Source organism: Anguilla anguilla, chromosome 2 (assembly GCF_013347855.1).
Source record: "Anguilla anguilla isolate fAngAng1 chromosome 2, fAngAng1.pri, whole genome shotgun sequence".
NCBI lineage: Eukaryota > Metazoa > Chordata > Actinopteri > Anguilliformes > Anguillidae > Anguilla > Anguilla anguilla.
This window is the reverse complement of record NC_049202.1, coordinates 6,796,826-6,822,737: the sequence shown is the minus strand read 5'-3', so window position 1 is coordinate 6,822,737 and position 25,912 is coordinate 6,796,826. Positions and strand designations below refer to the sequence as shown.

Below are 25,912 nucleotides of genomic sequence, written 5' to 3'. Positions count from 1 at the left end.
ATCCCAGAATTTTAACAAACGGTTAATTTTTCTCAATTAGATTTCATATTTACAGGGATTATTTCCCCTCTGAAGTCACATTATTTTAGAAATAGCAATGCATGCCACAAAGAATAAAATGCACATGTTCTTACTGTTCTTATTAAAAATGTTTGCGATATTAAAGAGATAATTATTTTTGTCTGCTCAAATTAAACACTGAGCTGAATCAATAGGCTCCTAACTGGTAAAAGTATGGACACCTAACCAAACAAACCAACAAATGATTAACAAACGAAATCTGCATTGTGTTTATAAGTTTAAAGATTGAGGAAATAATTATTAAATAAACTAAACACGTGTTTAACAACCTAAAAAATATCTCTTTTTTGTAATTGTTTGCAATATAGTACAATAAACACAATATGAACATGCAAATTTTATTCTTCATGGCAAGCTCAGCTATTTCTTACATAATGTGGCTTAAGAGGGTAAGTAATCCCTCTAAACATGAAAAGCACCTAAATTCATGTTTTCCATGGGTCCTAATTTAAAGTATAACACACCATCAGGGGGGGTAGGGGCACTCTGTCAGTCATTTTGAAGGAGACAGTCACATGCCAGTATATGCTCTGAGCATAGCATGAGCCAAATCGTGTGCTATAACTGCCTGTAGTGTGTGGTGTTCATAGTTCTATGTAAACACCATTCATTTTACATTATGTACAAATTGAAAAATCTAAATGTGAATTACATTTATTCAACCTTTATTCTGACAGGGGGTCATACTGAAACCAAGGTCTCTATCTACTCTTGTATTGAAAGACAAATAAAATTAAAAAGTGTTGAAGTTTGAATGACTGTGGGTTTATTTCAATTATTTTATATTGGGGTCAAAATGACCCCGATTGGTTTCACCATATAAATATAACACAAATAATGTTTACTTGAAATTACTGAAAACTAAATGATACCAGAATCAAAAGATGGTAAATAAGCTTTTAAGTAATAATGTGGATTGTACTTGGGATAAAATCTGCAATTTGTATTAAAGAAAAGTATACATTTTCATTTTACACAATATGCAAATAAACTTTCCTAAAATAATAATAATATGTTTTTTTTCAGATGTCACTAATTACATAACTAATGATGGTTTGAGAAGAAATAAGTTAACATTTTGCTATGATGGTTGTTTCTTACAGTAATTTATTCTTGGGGTCCCCAGTCGGTAGTCCATGTATGTTAAATATGTTGGTAGGATGAGGGTTAAAGGACGGCTTTCCTTGATGCCCCTCTTTTGGGAAACGCACTCTGATATGATTACACACGTCCAATGTGACACCATTGAAGCAAAATTATTAAGTGCAAAGAAAAAACTCAATATCCCCCAGCGACTAACGGCCCTTCAGAAAAGTTGGAAGAAATTAGTGTTCCGGGTTTTGCGGTTCCGGATAGCACGATTAGCCAATCAGGACCTGGCTTTCCTATATCTTTGCTGTGATTGGGCAGCTGGTTGAGCCCCACATCGCGTAGCTACACACAACAAACATGGCGGACGGTAAGTTAATTGTTGCAAGATCAGAAACATGCTATTGTCTTGTTAAAGAGTTACAGTTGTCATAAAGTGCTCATCCTGAACCAAGATGCAATTTTCCGAATCTTATGTCGCAGAAAACTAATTCAAGAAGAGCGTAGTCACTGCGAAGACAGGCCATGCGTTGTAACAATCAGAACAAACGTGATGGAAGTTGTTTAGCGTAGCTAGCTAATATGAGCGGTAGCCTACATCTTAAACATGGAATATGGACGTAGCTAACTTGTAGCTCGCTTTCAGCGAGATAAGGTATTAACATTGTAGCGGCAACCGCTTTCTATTTGCTTGCTTTCAACTGCAACGTAAACACCACTTGTCTTGTGACGATAGCTAACGGATCGGCTATCCACCAGGCTAGCTAGCACTAGCCACTATTGGCTAGCGAACTTGGCTAACTGGTTGCTATGTGTATGCCTGTCTTTGCTAAAACCACACCATTTGTTCATATGGGTGAACGCTGAATCTACACACAGTGTACCAATGCATGATTTAATACACCCAATTAGCTGATATTAACTATCTTGCTAACTAACATTATTAACGTTAGTTGGTTAAAATGTGCAGCATGTTGGCAAGCTAATGCTTGGTGGCTAAATACTCAGAGCTAAGTGATGACTTGTATTTGGTTGCCAAGTGCTAATCGTTAGGATAATCTGGCTACTTGATCAGCCGCTGTCCCTCAGAGGGTGCCAACTAGTTTCTTGAAGGGGTAAACGTTAGTAATCTTTTATCTAGTTGGATTTTTTTTTTCTTTTTTTACCTTTTGCTCTACTTTCTCTCATCAGTACTCTGCTTCATATCGGTGTAGCAAGCTATATGTATACACAATATTTATGCATACTATTTAGCATGTGTTGCTTTTGCCTGTTCAGTGTAATCATACAGTGGCTACATTTAATAGGTATAATTTTACTTTGTTTATTTTGCACACCTTCCCTTAGATCACGCTGACGCGGACCAAAGCATGGAAGGGCCCACACCTGTAAGTTGGTTAATGGAAATATAACCACCGTCATGCACGCATTTTGCCGGCGTCTCTGTTATAAGTTGGCTCTCAATTTCAATTTTAGATTGCTGAAAATCCACATGCAGAATATGGTCTCACGGAAAATGTTCAGGTACAGAATATTTTGTTCTTTATTTTATGGCACTACTCTATGTATTGGAAATGTGATTTTTATGTTTCTGCACCCCCCCCCCCCCCCCCCCCCATAAAAAAGAATAATTTAATAATAATAATAATAATAATAATAATAATAATTCTGAATCTTCTAGAGAATAGCAGAGAATGAGAAGTCCAATGCAGAAAAGGTTTCTAAACAGAAAGTGGATCTACAGTCTCTTCCCACGCGAGCGTATTTGGATCAGACAGTAGTCCCCATACTTCTTCAGGGGCTCTCGGTACTGGCTAAGGAAAGGTACGTTGTGAATTAATCTTATTACTTTATGTATAAATAGAAGTGAGTTTAATGTAAAAAAAAAAAAAAAAAATACAAATGACTTGACGTACCCTGTGCTGACTGAACTTGTTTTGACATAGCCTGTAAATTCAAGTGCCAAAGACTAAACCATGCATTTCTTTCCAAACTCAACTTTCAACGCTCTTTTCTTTCAGGCCTCCAAATCCCATCGAGTTTTTAGCTGCGTATCTCCTGAAGAACAAGTCGCAATTTGAAGATCGGAATTAACTTCCTGGAGGCGACAGAGACACCCATCTGTGGCCATACACACGTACACTTCCTTCTTTTTTAAGTGAAGACACACTGCATTTTCTCTCAACTTATTGCTCATTAACTTAGTTTTTAAGCATCCAAAATAAAATAGTTGTTGCAGAACACCTTTTGTTTGTTGTAGTGGATTATGTTGGAAACTAATAAACAATGGCAACCCTGTCTGAATATTCCAGTAAAACTATTATTTATATTGCAGTTACAAAAATGCATGTTGAGTTTAATACACGCGCATATGATGTAGATCTCATGTCATCAAGAGCAAATACAATATGTAAAATCTGAGATTTGTTCAACTCATTTCTGTTAGTGAATGAAGGAACAAATGTAGTGAAACTCTGGATAGTGTGTTCATGGTGTTTACCAGATGTGTTCACACTTTTGACAGGTTGTTGATATTTAATGTATTATTCTCAGTTTAGGAATGTAGGGTGGTTAGTGTAGTGTGATGGCTAGGGAAGTATACTTGTGGTTTTGGGTCCAATACCCAGGCAAGGTGCTGCTGTTGTACTCTTGAGCAAGAAACTTAACCTTCATTACTTAAATAAAATATTTTATACAAGTTGTGTAAAGGGGTGGATTGTGTGTAAAAATGTTTATGTACTCTGGGTAAGAGCATCTACTGAGTGATGTAATTGTCCAGTTTTTTAAATGAATGCCAATAGAAATGATAAAGATGGTATATGGAGATTTTTTTTAAAAGCTTCCCCTTGCACTTAAAAATAAGCACAAATGGTCCCTGTGCTCATTTGCTAAGGGTTTTATTATAGCACATGACATTTAAAACGGCACATGACAAACCCACAGAGGACAGGGTTCACTTAAGTATATCTTCAGATATAAAATAAATTTAAATATTGCACCTTTATTCAGTTCTAGAAAATATATTTTTCATTATAAATATACGTTCAGAGTGTGCAATCTGATCATTTATTCAGCAGGTCAGTATTTCCAGTGCCAGCAAAATCATTTTCACACTACGGTCATAACTGCTTCTGCCCACCACATTATCAGTGGCAGAGGGATCTTGAATTATGTACAAGCCTTCTTTGTAAAGAACTTTAGGCATCAAAAAAACACAAATCTCTTCCTGAATCAAAACACATCTTACTTCCTTACTGGGAAAGGGAAAGATAAACTCTCTGGACCTCCCAACAGTGTACGGTCACCCCGAATATCCGCCTCACCCAAGCGGTCCCTAGGTCTTGTGATTTTCTGCACTAAGGGGTTGCAACTGTAGGCACCAGACCTGGGTCAAATACGTATTTGTTTTGGATTCAAATTCTTTCTACGCTTTACTGATCTTGTCTGGTGTATTGGAACCAATGAAATGCTCCCAAAAAGTGCAAACCCTGACTTCTGGTCATATTGGCAGGCTCAGTTACACCAGGCAAGATCAATAGAGCACAGAAAAGTATTTGTAATCCAAAACAAATGCGTATTTGACCCAGGTCTGGTAGGCACTGATCTCGTTGCGGTTGGCAGCTTTTTTTGTGCGTTTTACACCTACAAAGAGATATTTAACTTCATGGTTTTTTTTTCTGATGTCATTTAAGATTTGTGTGTGTGTGTTTATTTGGGGCAGACAGTTTTGGCGTGTGAAGGATATTTTAGGTAATTAGAGAAGCTTCTCATGACCTACTGGCCTTGCACTGTACTCTGAACCAGCTTGCACAGTGATGCAATGCCTCCGGAGGCTGTACGTGTGTGTACTGCATAGTACCTGATTGTTATTTTGTTGGAACTTGCTTTGTTTGCTATTTCCTATGGCACATGACCTGAAACTGCTGCACTGCAGAAAGGTAAAGGCGTTACATAAAACCTGAAACTCAAGTTAATCGTGAATAAAGGCTATAATCTGTTAATATGTACAGTCTCTGGAAACACAGTGTCTCTGTACAAGCTGTGCTGGAATTACTTGAGGTGTGTTTTCTTGCTTTATACCATGAACCCTCCAAATACCCTAAACCAGCCATTTCAATGTGGTGTGGACAACAGAAACATCTGTCCAAATAGCAACAAGCTTCTAGGCTTCTAAAATACCTTTCATCGGACATAACGTCTGTCTGGGTCAACTAATAAACACACACAAAAACTGAAATGCATGTTAAAAAAAGTCCAAAATAATTTTGGCATATACTGTACATTCATGTAAGTTTATGCTTCTTCATCCCTGGAAGAGAACACATTTGAAGAAATTAGGCAGCATTATTAAGATTAGCATGACCCATCAAATTTCAAGCTTGTGCGTAGTTTCTCATACAATATTTTACCCACAGTGTTTCATCTGAAAACGTGTATACGTTGACTGGTCGGCGACCACAACACCCGTCCTTTGACTAGTGAGTCCTCCATAATCGCTTGAAAATGACTGAAGGGGCGTTAAAAGTATGTGTTTTTTTAAAGGTGGGCATTTCAGTCAATGAACTTCAGCATCCTGTATGTTCCTTGGAATCATGATCCACACATACTGATTCTGTAACAAACTACGGCAAAAAAATCTTTCTTTGTGCCTGCATGTATGTGTGTGTGTGTGTGTGTGTGTGTGTGTGCACGGGGATCCCACTTACATTACATGCATGATTATTTTTCTTTAAAAAAAAAAACAAACAAAAAAACTACGTCAACTCAAAAGCTACAAGTAATAACACACCGTAAGTCCCGTTTCTTTCTCCGAAAAAAAGTAGTGGCACGTAGCGGAAGGATATCTGGCCAAACCCAGGACTCGGGTCGCGCTGCGTCCGAAAGGAGTCCCCCCCCCCCCGTCGGGTGTCAGATGTAGAACTGGTGAGCGGCCAGGCTGTCCATGAACGGGCGCACCAGGTTGTCGGTGGAGAAGTAGAAGATGAGCCCGAAGGTGATGGAGATGGGCAGGGCGGGCAGGGCCTTCTTGAAGATGGCCAGGAGTAGAAGAGTGAGACACAGCCCCTGTCAAAAGAAACGTTTCCCTCTCAACGCTAGCTCCACATACACATTCCTACAACAGACATTCCTTAGTGCGGAGGGAGTGGGAGCTGAACTGCTTTCACTGTGCCAGAGAATCCAGTCTCATCTGTAACCATTTAAACCCTCCAGAGCCGCCAGCGACAGATGCTCTTGCGTTAAAGGTACTCGAGTCAGTGTGGGGAGAACCAGCGCCGCACACGCGCTGGAAACAGAGCTGCAGTAAACATATTAAGCAGATGCGAAAAAGCGCTGTTTTAATTTTAAGGACCAGCTGTTCTGTGGTTCAAATCGTGACACAGTGCACTTATCTTCAATTTACTGCTTCAAGAAATAATGGCAACTGATACTAATTATAAATAACCAGTATATATAATTAGTAACCAAACGACTGCATAGCAACAATTTTACAACTGTACATATGTATATGTACAGTTGTACATATACATATGTACAACTGTAAAATTGTAAAACTATATATGTAGGCTGTATGTTAAAAAAATAAGAATAAAAACACCAATGTACTCGTGACAAACATGATGTCAGACATCCTCCGCTGTTGCTGATGTTGCTGTGGATACGATCATGAAGCACTGACTTCTGCAATGTCTCTCGCAAAGTTATGAAAAGCTTTTTTTATTTAGTCTGCGATCAGCAGTAGCCTTCACAAAAACTGCTGACATACTGGGCCAAACAAATCAGCCATTTTGTCACGCTGGCATGCCTAGAGAACCGTTTTTAGAAGTGCCTCAGAATGCAAAACGTGTTGCAAAGAGTAAAAAATTGCTTGTAATTTTCCAAAACTGTCAGGCTGCAGATTACATCCTATTTGAACATCTAACAATTTAATTCAGTTCATACTGATTGTTGGTTTGTTCAGATAGCCTCACTGGGTCTTTTCAGGGAAACAGCTCTTCTGTATTCCTGAGACTAACACTGATGTTCTTCCCTTTCTGGGAGAGGAACGTCCCCTCAGCGATTGCACCACCGCCCAGTGCAACGCAAACGCAGGGCATTTAGCACGTCCTGCTTGCTGAGCGATGTCAACAGACGTCATGCTGAACGGATGTACTTCCCCGTGCCTGGATGAGGAGCATGTGCTTGTGCAGCGCTATGGAAACGTAGCTGCCTGGTGACGCGTCGCGTCTGATTCCCATTCACTCATTCACTCACGATGAGGATGGCCACGAAGCAGGCCAGCGTCGTGTTCCAGTCGCCGCCGGTCGCTGCCGCCTTCCCCACGAGCACGCTGTAGAAGATGAAGTCCCCCAGGCCCAGTTTCACCCCCCCTGCAAGGGGAAAGGCAGACGTAATTTACCGCCCCTCCCTTCCAAAACCACCATAGGCTCGTAATGAAACGGAATATCGGAATATAGCTCCGTGTGGAAATTCCATTAGAACACTTCATAATTACTACAGAGAGATCTGTTCTTGGCTGGAAATATAGCAGCGATCTCTCAAAGCTCAAGTAGTCTTATTGATTAAAAATTTAAAAATATCTTTACATTAAGAACCAAAGAAAACAAATACAATGACACTAATAAAATGCATTATTTTCATGTGTATAAATTTTGGGGAAGTTATATGCATCTTTGTCCTGTGGCTTAAAGAGCCCTTTAAATATAAGAACAAAAAGTGACCGCACAGCTCTTTCAGGACCGGTTGGCTGGTGCTGAACGGGACGTCCAGCTGCAGCCTGTTTGCAGGGGGGTAGAGTGTGCGTGTCTGCCAGGTGCAGTCTAGACTGTGACGGCCACTCACTGTCCTCCTCCAGGTCGTCCCCAGGGCCGTACACCTGCTCCGTCCCGGTGATCACCTGGCACTCTGGCTCCCCCTGGCTTCTCTCGGTGTCACTGCGGTCACTCAGCCGTTCCTCCTCGTCTGAAGGTTACACACAAAACTTTGTATTCTTTTCTTCAGTACAACTTAGTAACAGTAAAACAGAAACACTGAGGCGTGGTCTGACAAAGAGGGTTTTTACATGTTTTGTGGATACATCTGTGGATATTATTATATTAAGTCAGTACTGAATAATTAAGAAGTAAAACCGTCAAGCTGTAAATTAATGTAATATTCAAGTATGAATCTGTGAAAGAGGTGAGTGTTTTTTTTCCCATTTTAAATCACGTAAAAATTCATGTGTACACACCTGTATCCTGATCAGTGGGCTCAGCAGCTGTACTAGGAGGTTTGGCCATTCCAACCATCCAGATCATAGCAGCTAGAGAAAAGGAGGTCAATGCTGGTGATGTGTACTCAATAGGATACTGTATACTCCAGGGCGCGCACACACACACACACAAACACACACACACACACAAGCACGAGCACACACGCACGCACACACACACGTTTCAATTCCTCCTTCCCCTAAACCACTTCAGTTACAAATACACTTACCACTGTGGTCAAGTTCCTGTCATGTTTATTATAATTAAGCTCTGACAAAGCAGGAAGTTAGCATTTCTCTTTCAACTGTGTGTACTTTTAACAGTCCTCAAGGTCTCCCAGTCTAACCCAACCTGGCGCCGTTCACATACTAGAGTTATTGTGTGGATCTGGCCTTAACCGCATTCAAAGCCAGCCCCGCTATGGCCTTCTGTTTACACAAGCTATCTTCTTACACAACCCTTCCAGCTTTGTCCGATTAACATGTACGCTCCTGTTGCGTCCAGCAAGATTTTTTTTATCCCTCGTTTTCAAATTGGAAGAAACACCGTGGCGGCGTGTGATTGGATCTCGGCAGACCGAGGCTCCGCCTCGGTTACCGTGCAGACTTACAGGAGTATATGAGCGCGGGGAAGATGGGCTCGTTGCGCTCCTGCGCCGTCTCCACCAGCATCCTCAGCGGCCCTTTGGGGCACAGCACTGCGATTAAATCTGCAAGAGGGCAAAGGTCAGCTTCACAGGCGGAACTCTGGAGCACTGAAGCAAATGTAGCCCTGAAGCAAACAGCAGTCTGAAGCAAATGCAACTCTGAAACAAATTTAATGCGGAAGCAAAAAAAAAAACTCTGGACTTTGAAACAAATGTAACTCTGAACTCTGAAGCAAATAGAACACTGAAGCAAACAGAACTTGAAACTCTGAAGCAAATGTAACTGTGAACTCTGAGGCAAATGGAACTCTGAAGCAAACAGACCTAAGTAAATGGAACTCTGAAGCAAGGCAGGGTCACGACCTTGGCCAAGCAAGCTGAGAGACACCATGAGCTGATCAAACCAGAAATCGTCTATGGAAGCTGAGCAGACTTATTCACACAAACTGATGGACACGTTTTGCCTAAGTCTGCTTAGCAGCAGGACTGTCGATTCTATTTAATTTTTTCAGTTCAGGAAATGAAATTCAACTTGTTGAATTAATGAACACTATGTCCTATTGACCCTATTGAACATTATGCCCATTTTTTCACTAATTAATGTTATTTAACTTAATTTCCTCAAGTGACTGAACTGAAATGGAACTGACACCCCAGCCCTGCTTCATTGCCTGGGGAAAAACGTGGGGGAGGCGAAAAGCTGAGAAAGAGGGGGCTCTCACCATAGACCGATATGGCTCCTAAAATGACCCAGGCCGACCATTCGGGGAGGTACTTGATGAAGATGAGGGCCATAAGGGCGCTGATGATGATGAGGTAGGCCTGCTGAAGCTGAAGAGGTCCCTTCCAGTGAATACAGACCATCCCCACCGCCCCAAAGTTCCAGATGATCATCACCAGCGTGGGATAGTCCATCGCCACGTTGTAGGTCTTAAAAACCTCCCTGTGGAGTCATGGGGGGGGGGGGGGGGGGGGGGCAAAATACTTCAGTGGAATTTAACCCTTTGAAGAGCAGATTTTTTGAAATGTTGTTTTTCAAAATTCTAAGTCACTGTCCTAGAACCCCATTGCTTCCAGCTACCAGCAGTGGTTGTTACATCAGCATTAGAATGTTCAGCTAGGCTAAAATTTCAAACCACAGTTTTGGGCATTTCCTTTACGAAATTTCCCTTAGGTTCACAGGGGCGGCATCACACCTTTCGCTTCCTCAAATGGCGCACGTTACCCACGTCTGAATTCAGGAATCCACCATTTTCAAATCTGAATTTGATCTAGACTCTGCGTCGCGTGCGTTCAAGGGCAAAGCAACGTCACGTCATAACGAGGACAGACGATGGAATAACTGACCCCAGGTACATGAAGCTGAACCAGAAGAGAAACATCAGGGAGGAGAGGATCAGCCAGCCGTGTATGAACTGCACCAGAGAGAAAAGCATCGTTTGAGTGACAAGGCTATCGCTGGTCGCGGCAATTTCAATAAATACGCAGGCTGTTCATTATACACCGAAAGGAAAGACGGGAGCCCGCACTCTTAATTAATATATATAGATTATGAATGTCTACGCAACAAAATCATTTTCATTTTTATTCCTATTTGGACAAAGAGACAGACATGTTTCGGCCTAAGCCGTCCTCAGTGTCTCCTTGTCCAAATAGGAATAAAAATGAAGATGAATTTGTTGCGTAGACATTCATAATCTATATCTATTCATTAAGAGTGCGGGCTCCTGTCTTTCCTTTCTATGATTATCTATGAGAAGCCAACGCACCATTCATTTGCTATATAGCCTAGTTTGTTAAAAACTTCTTTGAGCGCATGGGTTGGTAATTCTTTTTTTGTTCATTATACACAGAAATTCCGCATACAGAGGGTGGCCTCCATGAATGGAACTGCCCACGCCTGCTCTAAGGACAGACGCCTTCATTTACTGCGGGAGCACAAAGAATCAAGCCTGAACAGCTGCCCGCTCATTCTGCTACACTCCCATGCACAACATGTCTTTCACCACTTCCCTGCCTTCAAGGACTGCTGATTGGCTCTCCCCTTATTGGCTTGCAGGACTCGCTTTGATGCACCGTTATAATGAAAGCCAGTTTCAAAGCAGAGGCTCAATTACAAATAAAATAACTCAACCAAAACCAAAAAAAAAACCAATATTTTTATGTAATAATCAACCAGTGAAATCACAGACTACACTCCATCAGACTACACTTGTGTTTTTTTTCTTTCGTTTTTGTAGGTTCCCCTCTCTGTCATCATTAGTCAACGTGTGCAACAGACACCCAGAGGCATAAAATCCGGGATGGTGCTCGATTCGTTTTCGTCAGAGGCAGGGAGGGAGCGCTCACCTTATAGCAGCGGTACTTGTAGAGAATAACGAGGAAGATGGTCATGACAACGATGACGCTGATCATGATGATGGTGTTAAGGACGGAGTTCAGCAGCCGCTGGCCCACCGACGGGGTGTCCTCCGTGAAAGGAGTGTAAATCCTGCAGCCGAAACGACAGATGGCACAGCTGTTATTTCTCCTTCCATCCCCGGCCTCTCCAACGTGCGACTGCGGCAAAAAAAGCTGCTCACAGGTGCTCAAACTGAGCCTCCACGACGCAAAGGTTGCCAACTGCTTCAGCACTGCGATCAAATTATTACAACGTAACCTCAGGGGGTGAAGAGAAACATGTGCAACGAAACATTTGTGGAGCTCTTTTGTAAAGAATATTTACTTGTCGATTAAACTTTATACTGGGTAGGTTGACTGAGTACACATGCTCTTTTGCAGCAACACCCTGTTAATGCGCCCCCACCCCCCCGTAGCCTAACCTGCATGTACTTATTATGGCACAAAGGCCCTGGCCGAGATTCAACCCCCAAGCCCTTCTTGCTGTGGGGTGACAGTGCTATCCACTGCACCACTGTGTCGCCCCAAAATATGATATTGATAGTGGCACGGAGACCTGGGAGGCTCATTGTGTTTGTGAATGTGGTAGTCGCTGGATAAAAAAAAAAGCAACAACTTTTTTTTTTTTTTTTTAAAGCCACCTACAGCTGCTGCCCGTTCTTCTCCGTGTAGAAGCTGACGGACTTGATGGTCGCCACGACAACCACCATGCAGAGAGTGACGGGGACGAAGAGCATGATGACGTGCTTGGCCCCGTACTTGAGCGTGAGCTCCTCATCCTCGCTCTCCACGGTGGGCTCTCGCTCCACGGGGCCCCGGATCGGCCTATCAGAGCCCAGCTCTGCCGCTGGGCGCCGCTGCACGGCAACAGGGAAGGATGTGAAAGAGACACACGCGCACACTCAGACACACACGCATGCACCGCACACCTGCATGCACACACTACACAACACGCATGCACGCATACACAGTACTCACACACACATACACACACAGGCGCCCAAGACCATAGTTCTTCCCAGGGGTCACATTATTTTTAAAAAGGTAGTGGGGGGAGGGGGGCAAATATATTTCCATGTGCTGTTTATAAATTAATGCTAAGTAAGACGTAGCGTGCATGTGTTCATGTAAATTCTTCCTCTTAAATATGCAGAGCTATCATAATTATTCGATCACTAGTCAAAAGGAATGCTGACAGTCAGTTTTTTGATGCATGCATCTGAATGTATATATTTTTTCCCTCAATGATCAACGTTGAATAGCCATGCCCTAGAGCGTACACACAAACCAAGCTGCACCTACCCTTATGGTCTCTGTATCCACCTGCCCCAGAGGTGCGCTACCCTCACTGTAAGGTGGCAAGGTCGGACTTTCAGCTGGCACCAAAGCTGACCTCTCATTGTAGGAGTCTTCTTCACTGTCTGAGGTATTCATTAATAGTGTTCACGAAGACGACGACGCAATAGACACCTTTAAGTAAAAAACAAAAAAAAACAAAAACAAAAAAAAAAAAAAAACGCTGAAATACACATCTTAAAGAATCACGAAAGGCTCGAACATTCAATATATAAAGTAATGAAAGAGGCTCCGCATCACAAATTTGCCTGGAGGGGCTCAGCCTAGCTAGCTAACGATGCATTCAACGTACAAGTCAACACAGTCAAAAGTTTAATTTGGAAACCAACTATTTTCGTTCTGTCGTTCAAGCCCCAAAAAACTAACAGATGCCACTAACTACCTATAAACAGGCGTCAAGACGATATGACGTTGAAGCTGGTAGCAGGCTAACACAGGCTCACATCTTGCTTACGATTTTTGTCATGTCACAAATGAAAACACATCCAGGCGCTGTACAATACTCCATATTTATAAGAAAACGATTACCGCTACCTGTGTTATTTGTAGTTTTGCATAAATCGGGGCAATGTAGAGATATCGTGGGTATTTCTGTCGTGTTCTTCCGCGTCAGTCGCTAGGTAAAATACTTCCTCCAGTAATTCCAGTTGTGGTTGCGGTCCCCACAAAAGCATCAGCTGATCATGGCCACCACGTGACACGGACAATAGCAACGTCAGCTGACCGGACAGTTTTCCATACTTCCTCGAGGGATTAAAGTTGAAAGTGGCATGTTCCTACTGTGGTTTAACGTCATATATTAATACATTTTCATTTTTCTTTCTCTCCCACTCAACCCTGCTAATTACATTTGAGCATATGATTCTAATGGGATCTTAGTTATATTGAAATTAGGGGAAATAAGCTATTTTATCACAAGAATAAGATTAATAAGATTGAAAAAAGAAAATGCATAACGTAATGCAAATTAAATGGCTAACACACGTATTGAACGGACATCAAAATGAGAATTCTACAAACAACAGTCTGTTGCAGCTTAAGATTTATCAAAATGCGTGGAAACATGATCTTCCTCAATTTTTTCACTGAAATGAGTTCGTAGTAAATCGCGATTACGGTGTTTAGAATGTGGTTTTGAGTTTGCTTCCCATGAATTTAGACTTTCAGTTGTTATAAGCTATTTTGGTTACTTTGATGGTTACTAATGTCAATATGTTTTCCGTATGGTTGTTTTAAAACAATTGGTACTTCATTTAATAAGTTTACGTTTAGGCAGCCTGTTAATTGGCAATTATTTTATTCGTACAGTACTCTATAAACATCCCTCATCAACTTTGCATAGTGGCAGAATCAGCCACCGAATGACGTCTCGGTGGCCGCTGACCATTCATTATTCAAGTATAAGTGTCAGCCACACCCACATCATAATTTCAACAAATCAAAGCCCCCACTATGTCTGCAACTAACCAATCCAGTTAAGTATACCTAGACCACACTGCTCACCTGCCTCAAGTTCGCAACGAATGGAAACATTCCGACAGACTCTCAACCAATGAGAGGTTCTTCGTCGCAACCAAGGCACGGTAGCCGAGTAATGACAAACCACTACGGGTGACCACAGTTCTCTTCCAGCAGCGCTTGGACGAACTCGCCTGGCTTTCTGTTCTTCTCCAACAGTCAATATCCAGTTTTACGCGTTGCAAAAGAAGGCGTCGAAGATTTCCACTCTGCTTATTTCACTGTAGTTTCAAACCATTATATTTAGTCAGCTGAATGTTTACGTAAATAGCTCGCTTGTCAGCTACTATCATCCTCATCCCGATAGTCGATTTCCCATTAGCTAGCGCTAGCTAGTGCACCCCACTTCACTTGTACTGGTAGTGGCTACTAGTATTTTTCTTCTTTTCGTCTTGCTACTTTTTTTCCTGAGAAGGTGTTACCTGAACAAGATAGGCGGCTTTGGCACTAAGATGTCGAACCGAGTGGTGTGCAGAGAAGCAAGTCACGCCGGCAGCTGGTACACCGCTTCAGGTAGAACCGGGGAGAAGGGGGGTAATATTGGGTTTCCAATGGGCCATGGTCCGGGCACAATGAACTACTGTGCGGTGGGGGTGGGGGACACAATCAGCTGGGGGATATATCATCAAAGGGGATTTTTAAAGGGAACGAGACAGGCCGTGCTTCTATGATTTGACATTGTTTTGACAAGCTCTGCTTACAAAAGACCGAGCACACGTGTAAACGTAAACTTTTTTTGGCAACCTAGATAACGAGAATACTTTCGGGTCTTATGATGACATTTTAAAATTGTGGGTTCTTGTTTTAAAAAAAAATCTTGGGCTTGTTGTTTTCACTATTGTGGGCCGCTTCCTTCCCGTGTTTGTAGCCTGCTAATTAACTGGCTAGCGAGCTCTAACATAACGTTAGCTCGATGGCTACCTAGCAAGCTCGCTTGGTGACTAACTAGCTAACCATCAAAATAAGCTACATAGTTGTTTATTTACATCGTTCTGTATTAAACTCTATTAAATGTGTTTACTAATGAGTGCTAATATTAGCTTGCTAAAGCCGCATTATAGAGCTGATTCAGCGCTTTGGTTTCTTAGCCGGCCAGACAGCGGATGTGCTCTCTATAAACAAAAGAAAGGCTTTTATTTGCTTTTCTGACACTAGCAGGGCTGAGTCACTTCCATTAGCTAGCTAGCTGGGTAGTCATTCTTGCTAGCGAACAAGCGAAGTATCTACATGTCAAGTGACTGAAAACGATTAAAAACTAACCAGCTGACTAGTGCCATTACCCTTGCTTAACAGTTACTAGTGTGGGCTAGTAGCATGCCACGCCAGGGTAAATGTCATTAACTTTGTAGATTATTTAACGAGACAGTTTCCAACACTTTAGCATGACATTTTTAGCTTTGTTACAGGGAGTCCTCTAGCCAGCAAACTAGCTAGCTATCCTTGCGTGTGTATAGCCTGGCTAAACATTCTTGGTATTAAAGCTTTTACTGACAGATACCCCCGTAGTTTTTTCACTTCGTATATAAAAACACATGGGTTTGGTACAGAGCTTCTCCAGTCGAGATGAAGATGAAACTGATAACAGCCATAGTTTGTTTTGGACAGAATGCCTTACAAGCTAGCGGTAGTGGTGTGTAGAAAAAAAGGTCCGTCTTTTCAGCAGCTTGCTTGCATGACAATAATAATAAATTATTATTATGATGATGATGATGATGTTGGGAAACTTGAAGGTATGCAACCTAAAAACAAGAAAGTAATTTGGACTGTTGGTAAAAAAAAAAAAAAAAAAAAAGTATTCAAGAAAAATGAAACATTTATGAAAAATGTACTAAATCCTAGATAAAACGGTGCCACGCGTTTATCAGAAAAACAGCTTCAGCTTGGAGGAGGCTGTGCACGCGCCGAGAACGTTCCTGCCCAACAGATAAGATGCATGCTCTCGTGCAAGAGAAGGGGGGGTCTTCGTGAGAAATCCGCGGCCGGAGGCCTGGAAACGGATTAACTGTGAAGTGCCGAAGATGGTAGATTCACACACAGTCTGTTGAGCTGTGCCGCGAAGACCTTTCAGAATTTAAGTTAAAAAAAAGAAGATCAAAGAACTCCCGTTGCTTAATTCAGGAGCACATTCTGTGGTCAGGAGTTTGCAGTGGGATGTGGAATCCCAGTTGCCAGAACTTGGACTGGGTGTTTACCATTTTGCATGCGCACAGTTGTGTGTTTATTCATACAAAAAGAGCAGATCGGAATGAGAATGCCGGTAATATACTGTGGGGTATGGTCTAGTAATACACAACTATATATCAAGCACAGATCTATCATATATATCAAGCACAGGTGCTTCAGGTCTGTTTTACGGTACAGGTCACGATGGGAGAGTTGAGTTTGCAAATCCTGTAATGGGGTGGAGCTACAGTGAGCTGTCAGTGGCTGAATTGTTTGGACCAATCAAAAGGGCTCTGCTCCCGACGGCAAAACAAAATGATTGGTTCACATCAGAGAAGCGCTGTTGGCTGCAATGGCTCCACCGCACTTTTAGTTTCAGCCGGCCTCGTTCTTCAATCACCAAGCAAAAGGAACCCTAATTACAGTCTCCCACAGAGAAGCATTTCAGTATTGGCTTTTTATTATGTCTCTGGTGGGGGGGGAGAATTAATGTTACCTACCACTTCAGCTGTGTGATGTCAGCGAGCGGCGCAGACTTGCTCCTGGCATGGTTGTTTTTCTTCACAGACAGGGTACTAGCTCGTCTGCGGATTGCTGTCTGTGACCTTTGCCTTCCAAGTCCTCAGTCAATTTTCTGGCTCATCTTGTTCAGTCCAGACCACGGTGGCTAAGATTTTGTCATTAACCCTTTAAAGGTGCAGGATCACAAATATGTGAATAGAATGATCTTAACTGAACATTCCAATGCTGATGTAACAACCACTACTGGCAGTTGGAAGCAATGGAGTTCTAGAACACTGACTTAATGTGTGCATGTGTGTGTGTGTGTTGGGGCGGTATGGTTGATAAAATGGCACATGCGAAGTTAAGCACCGTCCACAAAAAACTAGCGCATAATCGGTGGGTAGAGAACTGGCCTGATCTTGCCAATTCGTGTCCACCTGGAATCGTTTCACACTGAACGGCATTCCCCTGCCACAGTCCACATTCAGGCTTTATCGACTGGGGGGGACATCGGCACGACATCGTGGGACAAACTCACTGACAACCAGATATGCCGACACGGGGGGGCAAATGACGTCGGCACTGTCCAGGCACTCATCTGCTCGCTGTCATCAACGCTCGAACGAGCCCCTGACGGTCTTTCACTTACTTTCCCGCTGAGCAAATTGCCGGAGAACAGATTGTCGTCCGCGTCTGGGAGTGAAAACAAATTTTTCCTTCCTTCCCCAACCCGCCCCCCCCCCCCCCCCCCTTTTTTCACACGAACGTGCCGTGGAAAACAGAAGCGGCGTCTGCCTAACGCACTTCCTGTGCCAGCCTGGCACGCCGCCGCGGTGGCGGATAAGAGCCGCTGCTTCATCCGCTAACTCCCGCCGCGCCTCCCCCCGGGGGCAGAGAGCGGGCGCCGCTGGCAGATGTTGCTCCGCGGGCAAAACCCCGCTTCAGCGCGACGGACAGCCGTTCGCTGAACAGGCGACCGCCTGACTTCTCAAGAGGCGAAAATGACTAGGTTAACTGGATGACTGGATTTATCATTGCAAACCTGCTTGCGAAAAATTAAGAAATAAAGTGCGTCTGCTCCCCCGATTTTTAGGATTAACTGGAGAAATGATGATGGTGTAAAACTGAAACGTCTTTTTCAGTTTGTTTCACCTTTTTTGCACTTCTTACACAGGCACGTGTTGTGAATAAACATATTTTTGCATCAGTATAACTGTTTTGTGAGACCTGAGACTGCATGCGTATATGAAGAGCGGAAACTGCTCTTGCAGCTTTGGATAGGCTTACAGTAGAGAAATGGCAGCTGGTTGTTATGATGCGCTGTCCCATTACATACAAGGCCAGGAGCCAGCTGAGGGACATCACTTGTATTATGACAGGTGTCCTTAAAACTTATGCATGCAGCTTAAGTGGGTATGTGGGGACAAAAATGTACAAGGCTGTTTATTTCTGCATTATCTATTCTCCCCCCCCCCCCCCTCCCTCAGGCCCTTCCAACGTAGCAGCAGGATTATTGAAAATGGTAATGCAGTCAGCCTTTGCCCTGATGTGATTTAAAATTCATGTGCATTCTGTTTTTTTTAAAGGCCTTTTTTTCCCTTCTTCCCTGTCCAGGATCGCAGCTGAATGCGCAATTAGAGGGCTGGCTGTCTCAAGTGCAGTCTTCGGTAAAACCTGCCAGAGCAATCATCGCACCGTAAGGCTTTGCATTATCTCCTGAGTGACCGTAAAAAAAGCTACGATTTTTAAGAGCAGAAACGGGCTACGCGTTCACTGTGGCAAACCGATGTAACTGAACGCCTGTGGTGGGCGGGGATAAAAAAAGGTGCTCATCTATGTGACTGCAGACCAAAACCAGTGTGATATTTTACAGTTTCCGACAAATGTGCACATAACCAGATGAATTTTAATTCGTTACAAATATCAAATGGGCTGAATTGATATAATGGTCACATTTCGTGTATTTCGTTGCCATTCCCCAAAGTATGAACATGTCCCATTTGTAATTCAGTGCTTCCACTGGTCATTACGAACTTACTTCCTGTTATGATTCTTGTCCCTGTTGCCATTTTGGTTTATTTTGTTTCCGCTAAGACTAAGGTTGTGTTTGCAGGCATGCTGGGTACACTTACTGCGGATCCTGTGCAGCGTACGCTTACAAACAGGTGGACCCCACTGTCACGTGAGTTTGGCTGGTTTTTCGTGTTCTAAAATTCCCCCTGTCCCTTTGACCGAGTCCCCCTGTCCCTTTGACCGAGTCCCCCTGTCCTTTTGACCGAGTCCCTCTGACCGAGTACCCATGTGACCCTGGAGGCCCTGTAACAGAGCCTGTGTCAAACTGGCCTTCCAAACAGCAGTGTGTGAGGCAGACATGGATGTGTGTGACCTGGGTCGACCCCCCCTCTCCTCTCGCCCCGCAGTCGAAGAGTCTTCATTCTGGGCCCCTCCCATCACGTGCCACTGTCCCACTGTGCCCTCTCGCCCGCTGAAATCTACAGAACGCCGCTGTACGACCTCAAGATCGACCAGAAGGGTAAGGCCCGCGGCCTAGGACCACACGACCACCAAGATTTTTACACAGACTTTGTCAGGGTTGAACTGGAAATGACCCCCTCCCTCCTCCCCCACTTAATCCAACGTCTGACGTCGAGTATCAGAGTACGTATTAAACTTGGTACGGTGGAGAAAACCTGTGAAGAGTGGTACTGCAGATCAGCAAAGTCCTCATCTCAAAAGCAAGGGTAGTGATTTATCTATGACAAGCTCCAAGTCGCCTTCCGGCTGACGGTGCATCGGAAAACGATTTAATAATGTGAGAGAAAATGCGCAGCATGTGAATTTGTTCCCGGTGGAGCCTCGCAGGAATAAAGTTTCCTCTCCCCCCCCCCCCCCCCCCGGCAGTTTACGCTGACCTCTGGAAAACCGGGATGTTCGAGCGCATGAGCCTGCAGACGGACGAGGACGAGCACAGCATCGAGATGCACCTGCCCTACACGGCCAAAGCCATGGAGAGGTAATGCTGCGGGAGGCGGGGCTGCCGACCTTTTCTCCAATCAGACAGGTTGTGTGTCACTGATTGACAGGGTGCGTGGCACTTGTGAGCGAGGTGCTATGTACGCAGAACAACTTTCTGAAAAGGTAGCACTGTTCATGTTTCACCTTGTGTGATAGGGTAGCAGAACAAGTTTTCGGTGATGGTGTGGTGATTTGAAACCTTTAAGTGAGACTAGAGGTGACTCAAGTTGTAATGGTGGAGTGGCCTGACATATATTTTTCGATATTTAATCCGCTGGACCTGTCAAAAACAACAATTTTAAGACAAAGCGCTGTTGGGAGTACAATTGCCGAAGGCCCTGGAGGTCACAGTAGGTTGAAAACATCGGCATAGTCAATTGTCATCCAGTCAGAACCACTCAGAAATTCCAGGCTGAATTGTAGGCTGAAATATAATCCGGCCCAATTGAAATTCAGGAATTCTTATTTTTTGAGAATGGCAGTTTCATTCTTGATTGAGGTCGAGGTGTGGACTGTTGGGTAGGGTAGGTAGGCAGCCACCTGGCCGACATTTTGACAAAGTTCGCACTACAACAGGAAGATGTGGCTGTGCTGTCTGAGGGTGTTGGCTAGTTAGCGTGTTGGCTAGTTAGCGTGTAGCCGTTTCGCCGCTGAGCGTTCAGAACTGAGCTCTGTGGCAGCTCTGGCTACAGGAAGCACCCGCCCGTCACCCGCCGCTGACCGCCGTTTCTCAGCCTCTCATGGATCCATTGTGACAGTGAATCAGCGCCTTTACAGTCCTCAGCCTCTGATGGACCCTTTATGACACTGGATCAGCGCGTTTACAGCGCGCCGGCGTTTGCCTAATTGGGCCGCCGTGACGGACGCGAGGCGATTAACGAGGCCGGCGGCGAAGCGTGGGAGCTGTCTGGTGCCCCCCCCCTCCCGTTCCCTCCTCCCCCCTCGTTTAAAAACCCGCCTGGGCTCAACAGGGCCGTTCCACCGATCAGGCCCGCCAGCTCATCTCATATTTTTGTTCTGCCCCCCCGCAGCCATAAAGACGAGTTCGCCATCGTGCCCGTGCTGGTGGGCGCCCTGAGCGAAGCCAAGGAGCAGGAGTACGGGAAGCTCCTCAGTAAATACCTGGCCGACCCCTCCAACCTCTTCGTCATCTCATCGGACTTCTGCCACTGGGGTGAGTTACCGCGGTAACGCCTCTGTTCCCGCCAGACGCCGAGCCCTGGAAGTAGCGTGCGCATGCTAATGTGTGACCAGGCAGACACGGAGTCACAAACGGTTATGTTTCCAGTGGTGTATATGCAGGGGCGGCACCAGGGACTTTGAAAAGATCTTACAGGCCAGTCAGGGCCCTTGGAATCATCCTAACTCCCCCCCCCCCCTCCCAATTGGCACCCCTGTGTATATGTATAAGAGAAATTGGAGCACCTGTACCCTTTAAAATGTAAGATCATGTGTGTGCTTAAGATGTACTTAACTGAATGTCATGCTAGTGTCACAATCACTACTTGTAACTGAAAGCAATGGGAGTTCTAGAACACTGACATAATTTTGAAAAAAATATTCCAAAAAACCTACTCTTCAGAGAGTTTGTGCTGTTGTTATACATTGCTAAAACACTATTGTTCAGTATGGATTCAAGCTAAATACTTCAGTATGACTCAAAATGTCAAGAAAATGTACTTTGTTTTCTCTTGCAATTAAGTCTTGAGTTTAGCAGTTAATAAACGAAACCTTTACTGTTGCAAAAAATGGAGTGATAGTTCTATACATTCGCTCATCAAATTTAAACTGCAGCTGAAATGCCCAATTTAACTTTCTATTCCCAAGCGGAGCCCGAATGTGCTGAACTGTGCTTGTTCTCGTGATCCTTGAAGGGCCGTCCAACCAGGGACCCATTAGCCGACGTTAGGAAAATCACATTATAATTAGGGGTTTCGCACGTAATTGTATTAGCCCTGGGCTGTCCTTAAACCTGGAGCTAACTGTAGCCGAGCTAATTTCCCTACATATTTAATGCCAGCTAAACCCAGGGCTAACCTGCAGATTTGAGTATGCTCTTAACTGCTTTGAGAGGCTGTCATCAAAAAAGGATTAAGGGGCCGGCAGCCCCAGGTGAAGCTGCTTTCGTACCTGCCTCTTCAAAGGTTGGAGAGCGTGGACTTAGTCTAAGTTTCTGTATGTACTCTGGAGCAAGGTTATCGCTGAGTGTTTGGTGACACCTCAAAACGGGTCTGCGAATATTCGGTATCTGCTGGTTAGCCCGGATGGGTAAAAGCAAGCTTCTCGGAAGCTAGGCCAGGGGGTAAGGCTAGCGCATGGGCATAGACGGTTAAGTGTGAAAACTGTGGTTTTTTTTTTAAACTCTGCATTACACCAGGGTTAGTCATAGTCGAGGCTTAGCCTGGGGCTAAGGGTTCTGTTAGCCCAGGGCTATGTACGTTCTTAGCCTGAGGCTAAACACGGTGTGGAAACTATAATGGGTCATTCCTGCTGCAGTCTGCCACCACTCAACAAATTTGTACAACCTCTGTGCGTGCGTGTGTGTGCGCATGTGTGTGTGCAGGTGCGGGTGTCTGTGTGTGTGTGTGTGTAACAACCTCAGCAGATAAATTGTGATGCAGTTGCACTAATTCAAGGCCAGGCCCAAGGTGCAGCAGTCTATTGTACGGAACGTTGCTGATGTACTTTTAATTTTTCTTTAAACTTCTCCTCTGTCCCCACCCATCCCCCGCCCCCCACCTTCCTGAAGGGCACCGATTCCGCTACACCTACTACGACGAGTCCCAGGGGGAGATCTACAGATCCATCGAGCACCTCGATAAAATGGCAAGCGCAGCTGCCTCCACTTACGCCGGCCGTGGCTGGAGTGGCTTACGTTAACTGTGGCAGTTATTTACATTTCTGGAATTTAGCAGATACCAGACGCGGGCCTGTCCTGAGCCTTCCCGCAAGGGTACAACAGCAGAAACCTACCCGGGAGTCAAACCTGTGTCTTATAGGGCACAAACCCTGGGCTCTACACTGCCACTGAGTAATGGCCTACAGGAGCTTGGTAGGTGTGGTGCAGAATTTCCGGAAGTTTCCGACCACAAATGTGGCCCAGACCAGGCTCACAGCAGTACCGGCAGGCTTATCTGCCTGGTTTGTCTTCCACTCAGTGGCTTGGTCTTGTGTGGCAGTTTAGTATAATGGTTAGGGAACCGGATGGTCACAGGTTCGATTCCCGGGTGGAATGCTGCAGTTCTACCCTAGGACAGGGTGCTTAACCTAAATCGTTTCAGTTAAATATCCAGCTGTATAAATGGATTGCACATAAAAATGTGATCTGTTGGGTTGCCCTGGATAAGAGCATCTGCCAAATTCCAAAAAAGAAAATGTTATGCTTCAAGGCTTTTGTCATCAGTCATAGTGAGCAGTTATAGTAATATGTACTCCGTCTGTCAGGCTATTAGGTTTCTTGTAGATTCATTTGTTAGTTGTCTTGTCTGATTCATTATTTTGCTTTTAATGATAAACCCACCATTTCACACAGATGGCTTTAATCACAGGAAGCCTGACATAATTATTGAGATATATTAAGTCTAGTCTTATGGTATATCCCATAAGGTTGGCAGTGTGCTTAGCATTTTGCATTAGCATCCTGTGAGGCGCACACTTTGCTAGTCCTAAAGCCAGTTTGGTCTTCACTGCATCCATAGCGAAAGGTATTTTTTAAAGGGTATATGTGAAATTTAAATATCTTAAGAATTTCATATAATTTTTTACCCTCCACTTCCTCAGCTGTCAGTCAAAGTCTGGGTTGAGTAATCTGTTAACTGTTAACTCTTTTCTATCCAGGGAATGGGCATCATTGAGCAGCTAGACCCTATATCCTTTAGCAATTACTTGAAGAAGTACCACAACACAATCTGTGGACGTCACCCCATCGGAGTACTGTTAAACGTGAGTATCTGCCATTTTAATTATGTAAAAAACGTGTCCTCCCTGATGAAAATAAAATGGAACAGAATGGCAAAGGAGGGAAAAAAAGTGGAATAGATTTGCTTGGTAGTGTGTGTGGTCCGAGCCTTGAGGTGTTGGCGGCGTATTTTGAAACGCTATCAAACGGTGACTGGGCAGAAAAATCGGGAGAAAATAGTCCCCTGAGAAAAAGCAAAAATATACAAGTTTAGTGGATAATTTCAGTCCCGCGGACTCTCTGCATTGGCTGCTGGCCAAAGCACAAGTCAACAGCACCGGAGCCGTCCTTCCAAATTTTAATCGAAAGTTTTCCTGGAGTGAGAACAGAACTCTGTTGTTCGGCTTAAATCCGACGCGGCTTGCTTTCCGCGTCGCGGACCGGTGGGTGTTTAATGACTGAGGCCATTATCGCGGCGCACCGGATCTTCCCTGCCCGCCATCTCGCGAACCAGCGGGACCCCGCGTAGGGTCTCGTGAGGTCACCAACTTAAAAAAGTGGCACACGCAAGGCTTTTCCGTTCCAAGCGGCGATTAAATCCTTCAATCCGAAATCTCATTTAGGATTTAAATGATCTCATTTTGGATTTCAGGACTTTAAACAGACTGTTTAGCATCCTGTAGCGCAGGGACCTCCAAGCTCATCTCGGAAGGGCTGATGGGGGTGCAGGCCTCTATTCTAGCTCAGCGCTGAAACGGCTAAGCCCGTATTCATAAAGTTTCTCAGAGCACAAGCGTTGACCTTAAGATCAGTTAAGCAGTTTTGCTTCTAATGATTAAAAAGTTAAGATATGGACAGCTGAACGCTTATCGTAGATGCATACGCTTAATCTGAGATGTTTTATGAATACAGGCCCATATTCATAAAGTATATCAGTGGGCCCTTTCAGCTCATTATGAATAAGGGTTAGGATATGGGCGAGAACCTGATTCTAGATTGTTACTCCTACTCGGATGCTTTATGAATACAGGTGCCAGTTCAGTTACATTTGAAGCGGCCCCTGCGGCCCCTCACCCTGTCAGTAATGTCGGTCTGAACGAAAGGCCACACCCACTGCAGCGCCTGGGGGCACTTGGGCCATTTGGAGGCACATGCTGACCCCCCCACTCGCCCACCCCCCCCCCCCCCCCCCCCCCATTCCTGTGTGTTTGTGTGCGCAGGCTGTGGCTGAGCTGAAGAAGGTCGGGCTGGACATGAACTTCTCCTTCCTCAACTACGCCCAGTCGAGCCAGTGCAGGAGCTGGCAGGACAGCTCGGTCAGCTACGCAGCCGGATCACTGGTGGCCCACTGAGGAGGGACCCGTCGAACCCCCCCGCACCTCGGCCCCCCTCCTCCCCCCCCCCCCTCCCCCCCCTCAGAAAGCAGTTTTGGCTTCGGAGTCCCTCCCCGCCCCCTTCCAGGACCGGGTCAGACTGACGTGCTTGGGGTACATTACTAACGCACAGCTACCATTACAAACACACATAGGAGAAATATGTGCCCACCGTCTTATCTCCCTCCCCTCCCCTCCCCCCCCCCCCGCCTCCTCAACTTGTGCGTTTCCCAGCTTGAGACCTGGTTGAAACCACCTTTCCCCACCCCCCTTTGTGTTTGGGGGGTGGCTGGCATTGATTCGGTGTGCTAGTGCAAGTGACACAGCCAGTTTTGTGTTCACTATGAGCTGGCCAGGGGGGGTTTGGGGGGGGGGGGGGGCAAGGGGGGGGTTTGGGGAGGGGTGTACGAGGCATGCCAGGACTTTTTGAACTTCACACACCTCCCCATTTTCCTGAGTGACAGAAAAAAGAACAAAAAAGACAAAAAACAAATTGTGAGTTGGGGAAAAATATATATATATATAAAAGCATTTATCTTTACATTTGCACTCTGCAGAACTGTACACTTGTATTCTGTTAAAAAAAGGAAAAAAACATTAGCTGTGCTGGATGTACACT

General features: G+C 44.5%; 3 protein-coding genes across 4 annotated transcripts in view; 2 read left to right on the top strand and 1 right to left on the bottom strand.

Annotated features, from left to right (window-relative positions):
* Positions 1-1,478: 1,478 nt before the first annotated feature.
* dpy30 (dpy-30 histone methyltransferase complex regulatory subunit) lies at positions 1,479-3,868 on the top strand. Its single transcript, XM_035402645.1, has 5 exons — positions 1,479-1,540; positions 2,518-2,558; positions 2,647-2,694; positions 2,852-2,994; positions 3,192-3,868. Exons 1-5 carry the CDS (start codon positions 1,531-1,533, stop codon positions 3,262-3,264), a joined length of 315 nt encoding a protein of 104 aa, XP_035258536.1. The 5' UTR covers positions 1,479-1,530; the 3' UTR covers positions 3,265-3,868.
* Positions 3,869-5,430: 1,562 nt separating this feature from the next.
* The window catches only part of psen2 (presenilin 2), a 39,924-nt gene continuing 19,442 nt past the window's right edge, over positions 5,431-25,912 (bottom strand). The window contains exons 1-11 of one of the 2 annotated variants that reach the window (XM_035402641.1): positions 13,357-13,510; positions 12,769-12,936; positions 12,112-12,323; positions 11,416-11,557; positions 10,414-10,481; positions 9,789-10,009; positions 9,031-9,129; positions 8,399-8,470; positions 8,011-8,130; positions 7,423-7,538; positions 5,431-6,234 (exon numbers count right to left, since the gene is read on the bottom strand). In XM_035402641.1, the coding sequence (XP_035258532.1) occupies positions 6,079-6,234; positions 7,423-7,538; positions 8,011-8,130; positions 8,399-8,470; positions 9,031-9,129; positions 9,789-10,009; positions 10,414-10,481; positions 11,416-11,557; positions 12,112-12,323; positions 12,769-12,900 (1,338 nt within the window). In that variant the 5' untranslated portion in view covers positions 12,901-12,936; positions 13,357-13,510 and the 3' untranslated portion in view covers positions 5,431-6,078. Of the gene's footprint in view, positions 6,235-7,422; positions 7,539-8,010; positions 8,131-8,398; positions 8,471-9,030; positions 9,130-9,788; positions 10,010-10,413; positions 10,482-11,415; positions 11,558-12,111; positions 12,324-12,768; positions 12,937-13,356; positions 13,511-25,912 lie in introns of those variants that run through there. The other variant, XM_035402642.1, reaches the window with a different exon arrangement.
* On the top strand, positions 14,406-25,317 carry LOC118219470 (protein MEMO1-like). The gene is made up of 9 exons (XM_035402643.1): positions 14,406-14,853; positions 18,622-18,703; positions 19,121-19,189; positions 19,428-19,540; positions 19,909-20,020; positions 21,054-21,196; positions 22,772-22,848; positions 23,860-23,964; positions 25,141-25,317. The coding sequence occupies exons 1-9, from the start codon at positions 14,793-14,795 to the stop codon at positions 25,270-25,272; spliced, it is 894 nt and encodes a 297-aa protein (XP_035258534.1). The 5' UTR covers positions 14,406-14,792; the 3' UTR covers positions 25,273-25,317.

What these genes read in the sequence shown, in the direction of transcription:
- LOC118219470 (XM_035402643.1), top strand. Translation starts at nt 14,793, where the DNA reads ATGTCGAACCGAGTGGTGTGCAGAGAAGCAAGTCACGCCGGCAGCTGG. An exon ending in ACGGCCAAAGCCATGGAGAG is followed by an intron (nt 20,021 to 21,053) that starts GTAATGCTGCGG and finishes GCCCCCCCGCAG; the next exon opens with CCATAAAGACGAGTTCGCCA. An exon ending in CCATCGGAGTACTGTTAAAC is followed by an intron (nt 23,965 to 25,140) that starts GTGAGTATCTGC and finishes TTGTGTGCGCAG; the next exon opens with GCTGTGGCTGAGCTGAAGAA.
- dpy30 (XM_035402645.1), top strand. An exon ending in GCATGGAAGGGCCCACACCT is followed by an intron (nt 2,559 to 2,646) that starts GTAAGTTGGTTA and finishes TTTCAATTTTAG; the next exon opens with ATTGCTGAAAATCCACATGC. An exon ending in TCGGTACTGGCTAAGGAAAG is followed by an intron (nt 2,995 to 3,191) that starts GTACGTTGTGAA and finishes CTTTTCTTTCAG; the next exon opens with GCCTCCAAATCCCATCGAGT.